Below are 7,905 nucleotides of genomic sequence, written 5' to 3'. Positions count from 1 at the left end.
TGGTTTGACAGCCCTGGTTGAAATTCAAATGACTAAACAGTTCTACACTAAACGGCTTATTTGTAACGTGTTGATTCTGTGAAATCCCGTGAGTGGCAGAAATCTGAAGTAACAAACTGTTGTTCTATCTATCTATCTATCTATCTATCTATCTGTACTCCTCATCACAACAGCTAAAAGCACTCTCTTGTTCTTATATTTGAGTTGCACACTCGCTCGACGCTTATCACGTGGCACTTTTGAATGCGCTATACATTTATGTAAATACTTGTATGTCATCAGACAGCTTTTGGGGCCAAACTTCATCCCGTATTTCATGTTTTGGAATAACTGCTTTAAAGCATACAAATTACGAAGAGATATTATAAGTATAGGCTGTATTCATTGGTGCTATTTCTGACTCCCTCGTAGTGCGGAAGTATTCCCGCCACTTTGCATCAAAAATAAGATTTTAAGCGCAACGTGAAAGAACGCACTGGTTTGCATCTTTGCTCTTGGAAATGGACGACAGTGGAATTATTTAGACCAAAATGATGTGCTCACTTTACGGTTAATCCAGTCATTTACACTAAGATTGTGTAATTGTTCCATTGGGCAGATGTATGACCATGTTTTACAATAGACGTATCCTATTTAACCTTAATGTCTATTAGGTCTAGACTTTTAGTTTTAATAACAGGATACGTGTTAAATGTTGCAGAGGGGTTGTGCGTAAGACAAAATTGTCTGCATTATTTTCAATATAATTTCGTTTTAACATAATTTAATACATACATACATAAAACATAATTTATTATTACCTTGGGATTTTTTTTTGTTACATGTTCAGATTCAAAACAAAACAAAACTGTATTTGTCTTAAATTGAGAAATGGATGCAACAGGAAAGCACAACCCAATAGAATAAAGAGTGTAGTCGAGTAAATATCAAATAATATATATAGCATTAAAAAAAATAATAATGTTCAATCAAATAATCATGTTTTATCGAAGAAAGACGATGCATAAAACCAAATAACACAACGTTTAAACATTTTAGTTATAATAAAATATAACCTATAATTTAAAACGGAAAGGCTAATCCCTCATATTACGGTTTTTCTCTTTAAATATGTGGCCTGTATGAATGCCTTTTCTTGCCTGTCAACCATCAAGGTTTTGTCGGCCAAATATCAATGGCGTTTTCGTTTCTCCTATGGCGAAGTCTCTAACTCCCCTTTAAGGGTGTGGGTCTGTGCGGCTCGGGCCAATGGCGTGACTCGGTGTTCTGCGGGAAAAACGGTGACATGAGAGCCACTGGTTCTTTAAAGGGCTGCTCAGCTCCGTCTCAGAAGCCCAATCTTGTAGAGTTTGTTAGCATATCACGTGCCAGATTCTTAATGAAGTGGACACACAAGAACCTCTTGTGCGCATGCGCTTGATGTAAAATGTAGTTGGAAATGAGGTGTCCGTCTTGGAGTAGTCGACTTTTAAAAAGCATCAGCAGCCCCTGATATGACGACTTCGCTGGTTCTGCATCCACGCTGGGCGGACACATTGATGTACGTTTATGAAAAAAGCCCGAATGAAAACGGACAGAATAAAAGTCAAACAATGGAGGGACTGAGCAGTAATTGCCCTGCGACCCACTGCAGGGATCTAATGTCGCACCCTGCTCTGGGGCGACATTCTGGCACCCACCAGAGCTCCGTCTACTCGGATATTTCTTCTACAGACACCGGGCGACAGTGTCCAGCGCCACAGACATCAAATGCATCTTTGAGCTACGGTTATCCTTTTGGAAACCCATATTACGGCTGCAGGTTGTCTCATTCGCACAACGTGAACTTGCAGCAGAAGCCTTGCTCGTACCACCCAGAGAAATACGCGGAGCCCAGCACGTCTCTGCCCGCGGAAGAACTGTCTACCAGAGCCAAGGAGTTCGCATTTTATCCCAGTTTTGCCAGCTCTTACCAAGCTGTCCCCGGATATCTGGATGTCTCGGTGGTACCCGGCATTGGCTCCCACCCGGAGCCGCGTCACGACACCTTGATTCCCATGGAGGGCTACCAGCATTGGGCTCTCTCCAATGGTTGGGATGGGCAGGTGTACTGCTCCAAAGAACAAACACAGTCAACCCATCTTTGGAAATCTCCATTTCCAGGTACGAGTATGGCACTGTTATTTTTCTATTGTGACTCAATAGTTGGTGAACTCACACCCGGTCTCAGTCATGGGCTTAAGTAGCTTAGGCTACCTGTGTCATTACACGAGAAAGCTATTTAAAACATTACAGCCTTTTTCTAATGTAAATATGTTTTAATGTGTATATTTTTCTTTTCATTACCAACAAAATAGAAAATGCTAATACATATACAATGAGTTGCCAATCAAACCATGTCTTGGTATTCCTGACGAGAGCTTATACACACAACACACACAACACACACACACACACACACACACACACACATGAGAGAGAGGGAGAGAGGGAGAGGGAGAAAAACAGTTGATTCCTTTTATAAAGTATAATTGTAGATTTTTTCAAACTTACTTTTATCCCATATCTTAGAACTGGTTCTGTCTCAGTACAACTGTGACGTTCAAACACAAACTACATTTAACTCAACAACATAGTTGCTTGCCTCGCGCATCATATTGATTCAGTGTTTTTCCGTCATATTAAACAATTGAGTTTAACCACTGTTCATTAGAACTGTGTAGAATTTTCTTTTTCTGGACTCAGAACGTGCAAAATATCTAGTAATAATTACCACTACAAGTATGCCGTTTACAAAGTGTTTATTGGACTACTTCTTTTACCACGCGACTTTATTATCTGTGTGGATCTCTAGCTATTTTAATTTCACATGAAGAAGCTCATAGACCTTGACTGAACCTCACACTCAGGGTATGGCCTTCTTTTCTGAAAACACACGCAGGCACGGGCACAAAAACTAGCACGCGCAGTCACGTGCACAAATGTCAGAAGCGCGCTCTGATGGCCAGATTAGCCTGCACAATGTGACCTAATATTCCTTATATTCTAGTTATCCCTATACGTTCCACTATAGCACTAATACAATGGAAAATATTGACGTCATTCATTTTGTGTATGGAGATGATTACAGGACATACAATAATCATAAGGAGCAGTAGTGTGGAAATCACGTAGTTTATTGCAAACAACATTTCTGGACTGTCCCTATTGACAGTAACCCGGATGTTTCCATTGTATGAGATTTACACATATTTTACTTAAATTAGGGACTTACTTGGCTAAATTGTCGATTTGTAGGCTAAGAAGTCTTATTTTAAGTTAGGAGGCGCATAGACTCATGCATTGGCCGCCATCTTTGCCTGTGTTTATTAATAATAATAATAATGATAATAATGATTATAATGATAATAATGATGATAATGATAATAATTATAATAACAATACATCCCATCAAAATGAATAATGTATTCCTTCATACTTTAGAAGAGAGACACCTTTAGAAGAGAAGATGATCATAATCAGGTGCACAACACCTGACATCCCTGTCACGCACAAATCCCCGTCGCGTTTACTGTTGTTATTATTGCAACAACAACTCGTTTTCATCTCAATGAATCAATGTGACTTAGAAGTGACTTTTTCTTAATCTATATCTTATTCTTCTTGTTTTGCAGATGTTGTGCCGCTACAGCCCGAGGTCAGCAGTTATCGCCGAGGACGTAAAAAGCGTGTCCCTTACACTAAGCTCCAGCTAAAGGAGCTGGAGAAAGAATATGCAGCGAGCAAATTCATAACCAAAGACAAAAGAAGGCGCATTTCGGCCGGCACGAACCTCTCAGAGCGGCAGGTCACCATTTGGTTTCAGAACCGACGAGTCAAGGAAAAGAAGTTTGTCAGTAAATCCAAGAGTAATCACATGCACTCGACCTGAACACCTCCTGGTGTCCTGGTGTTTTTTCTCTCCAAATTATCTCTTATATATATATTTACCTCTTGTATATTAAATTGTTGCTGAAAAATCCTTTTTAGCACACTTTGTCCTAATTTAACGTTGGTCCTATCGCCGCTCAAAAATCATGAACACAGGTGTGATCGTGACACCGCCCAATGTTTCCGGTGAAGAGATGCTGTGAAGAACTGTGAAAATCACAAAACAGCTCGTCACATTTTTTAATGAATGTACATATATAAATATATAATATTTAAAACAATATCTGTATTTCAAGAACAAGCATTGCGTGATTTCATGTATTTTGAAGCCAAACTCTCAAATAGACAGTCATTTTTAAGACTTGCATTTTAGGCATAAGGATGATGATGATATTATAAAGAAAAACGTTCTTGTTGCTGTAGTTTCAAGATCGCTCACAGTTTTCAAGCAAAATGGGCAAATCAGAAACACCGTCGTGGAGAACAAGCCTGAGGAGTCGAAGGCTGCTATATTGTTTGTACAGTGCAATGCCTTTATTTAATTCATCCTGTATTATCTGAAAGTGGAATATGTATCTGTATGTTTTCCTTTGTCAGTGAAGGTCTCTTCTCCATCTGCAATGATTGTAAACCATTTAAGTCAGTGAGTATGTATACAGTGCACAAGCTAGCTTTTGTTCGTTTCTTTATTTTCTTGTTTTTTTTCCGTGCCTTGTATGAAGCCTGTAATTACTTTGTCGCAGTATGTGAACTGTATTGTGGTGTTGAATCTACGTCCTGGTTACTTGTTTCATAAATAAATGATGATGCTGAATTTACATATTTTGGTCATTACTTGTATATGCAACATTTCTTGGAAGTAAAAGCCATAACCCTCTGCCTGGCACCACCAAGATGACTTTTTGAAGAGATATATTTGGTAAATTGGTCAATATTTAGCTAAATGAACAACCATTGTAAAAACTTGAAGCCAAAGAGATTATGTCGCATGCGTGATGAGACTTGGCACCGACTCATTGCGGCAAATGAAACATTAGTTTTTATACAGTCACATGGCGTTTACACGGTCACCCAAAAAAGACTCTTGTAGGGTTAGGGTTAGTCTCAATTAATAGGCCACATTTGGCTGTTGATACTTGACCCACCACACGTCCAAAAGAGCAAACGTGTTGATTTCAAAATGGTGAAAATGGAAAACGGCATCGGAACATTTTAATATTAAGTGCAATCACCTACAAAGTAAAAACATTAATTCAAATTAATTTCATAACAGGACTAAAGCAGAGTATATTGTGTGTCGAGAAAAGTCGTCTTATAAACACATTTGAGCCGCAGTTTGCACTGCAAAGATCCACATAACGCAGTTTGAGCATTTTAATTGTCACGCGCCCTATCGTGGGGTTTAGACCTTTAGAAATTAAGGCCTATATGAATTTGCAGGCAAAAACATACAACACGATTTGGAAATTTTAGCCTAAATGAAACTGGGAAAATGTAGTTGTTGCTTTTTTATTTTCAGGTAAAAGACGTGAGCTTGTGATCAGGACAACGTCGCGTCTCCGTTTAAATAGTAGAAGGTTAAGTGTAAATTGGGATATTTCCCCCCTTTATAAAAAAATATTCCAGCCCATAACTGTAGTCATACTGTGCAGCTGTGCAGAAAACTGAACGGATGGCTGTGCCGGAAATTATTTTGTCTCTATCCTGTCCCTCTTGTTGCCTGTGTTTGTCAATCTCAACTTTTGGGCTGCCTGGTGTAGCTTTTGCAGTCGTGGCCCTGAGACTTACCCTTGACCATGACTATGCAGTCACTTTGACCTTGACATCAGCAGATTGTGAATAATAAAAAGGGGGTTGGACACCGATGCCGGCGGTTTGTTTGTAGGCAAACAAGGTGTTATTTGGCTGTCTAGACAGCCAGCCTAATGGCATGTCATAAATGCATAAAGAAAGGGAAGTGATAGTTGAGCCGCATTTCTGTTTACATCCCTATCGCTGGACATTAACATTTTGAGTCTTCTTTGCTTTTGCAGAAAGTCCTGTAAAAGTTGCCTTGGCCCATAATCCTAGAAGCGCCAATGACCATCACGAGCAGTGTGTTATTGACCACGGAGGAAAGGTAGGACTTTGACGTCTCAAACCAAAACCACTGTCGACATTCAGCAGGCGCACTGGACATAGAAGAGGAAATGAAACACCACTTCAGCCTGTACTCTACAGATATGGCCTTTTCGCTTCAATTCTATGGGTGTGTGAACAGAATTGCAATTAACGCGGTGAGTAAAAATAAAAGTATTTATATTGCTGTATGAGTATAGGCTGGGTTATAATGTTTAGCCTCTGAACTGAATGTCGCACAGATCCGTGTTCGTTGATACAGTCGCTTCTGTTGATCGAAAATCATAGAAATGCGCTTTGAATTGTTTCTTGTGATTCCCTGCTGCGGGCGCAGCCTAAACCAGCAGAAACCTCTAGGCACAGCAACAATTCTACAAAGAGCATTTTGATCTTAGTTTATTTAACTTGTTCTCAATAAAACCTATGCGATAGATAACTGTAAGCAGTTTGACCAAAAATAATATAAAATAAATAACAAGAGAAATGAGGAAGAAAAAGAAAAAGAAAAAAAAGAAGACTAAATACAAAGAAAATGTATTTGAAGTCATAGCGAAGTTGCTTGAGTAAGAGTGCGCAGGCCACAGAGGCATGAGACAGGGGGATGATAACCTCTGCTGGTGACCAGAGGAAAAGATCAGGAAGTACTTCCTGGGCTCAGGATTCTTTACGCATAAGCGCATCACACTTTAAGCACTACTACCACAACTACCACAACTACCACCACCACCACCACCACCACCACCACCACCACATACTACTACTACTACTACTACTACTACTACTACTACTACTTCTACTACTACTTCTACTACTACTGAGGCTGCTTCTTGACATGATGCTGGGACATTGCCAAGTCACTATGAACATTCTTTAATCTGTCACTGTCGCCCTCCGAGACAACTCATGATGATTTCGGATTTAACAAAAAAAATGAATTGAATTGAATTGCTGCTGCTGCTACTTGCTACTACTACCACTTCTACTACTATTACTACTACTAAGACGACGACTACTACTACTACAAATATAATAATAATAATAATAATAATAATAATAATGAATTCCAATAATAATTAATCTAATAAATAGGCTATAACAATCAACCTAATAATTGTTATTTTAAAAACCTTTTGTAACAACAATATTAACTCCAGTGATTAACTGCGATTTGACATGGCTAATTGACTTAGTAATCATGTCTTTGAATACATACATAAATACTTTTATTTTTTTTTTAAGTAACTGTGTGCACGTATATTAGGAATTCACAAACGAAAGTGAAATATTCAGCCTGTGTTTAAATATGTACAATATTTAATATAATATGTATTCACTTTCGTTGTTGGCATTTTAATTGCTAAAGGAAAGTACATTTTATGTTAGTGTGTGTTTCAGCGTTCCTTGTTTTTGACCGATTTGTCTTCTTTAAGTAAGCTTTGAAAGCTTTTAGGGCTATAAAGGTGGCAACCTGCCTGCACAGACTCAAAGGCAGAAAATGGGAAGAAAAGGTCTTTGTTTGCGCTATTGCTCTGTCTGGACAGCACCAGTGAGTTCTCATCTGAGACAGGCGCTGTGGACTAGACAGTGACCTTGACAGTGCACAGTTTACCTACATTTTGTCGACATGAAGACATACATTATGTGCTCGTGTGGATGACTTCACCACATAATCCACACATGCTCGAACACTCACTAAAGCTGCGCGCTGATACTGACAAGATTCAGGAACTAGAAATGACCAAACTAATGAGCGCGGTGCTCCTGGAGGAAAGGCCTGTTCGTTTTAAACAGAGCAGAGTTTGTCCAGACTTTCTCGTGATAAGCAGCAGTCACGTCTATACACGATCTGCTGCAATGCTATCACATATCGGCCGAGTT

The 7,905-nt window shown here is 39.2% G+C and overlaps 1 protein-coding gene across 1 annotated transcript; it reads left to right on the top strand.

The window, feature by feature from the left end:
- Positions 1-1,277: 1,277 nt before the first annotated feature.
- On the top strand, positions 1,278-3,910 carry hoxc13a (homeobox C13a). The gene is made up of 2 exons (XM_072448577.1): positions 1,278-2,142; positions 3,654-3,910. The coding sequence occupies exons 1-2, from the start codon at positions 1,494-1,496 to the stop codon at positions 3,908-3,910; spliced, it is 906 nt and encodes a 301-aa protein (XP_072304678.1). The 5' UTR covers positions 1,278-1,493.
- Positions 3,911-7,905: the final 3,995 nt, after the last annotated feature.

The sequence above is a fragment of the Eucyclogobius newberryi genome, unplaced genomic scaffold, assembly GCF_026437365.1.
Source record: "Eucyclogobius newberryi isolate DKJ021-1_F unplaced genomic scaffold, fEucNew1.0.hap1 SCAF_17, whole genome shotgun sequence".
Classification (NCBI taxonomy): Eukaryota; Metazoa; Chordata; class Actinopteri; order Gobiiformes; family Gobiidae; genus Eucyclogobius; species Eucyclogobius newberryi.
Note: the sequence above shows the minus strand (reverse complement) of the source record. Positions and strands in the feature narration are given on the sequence as shown.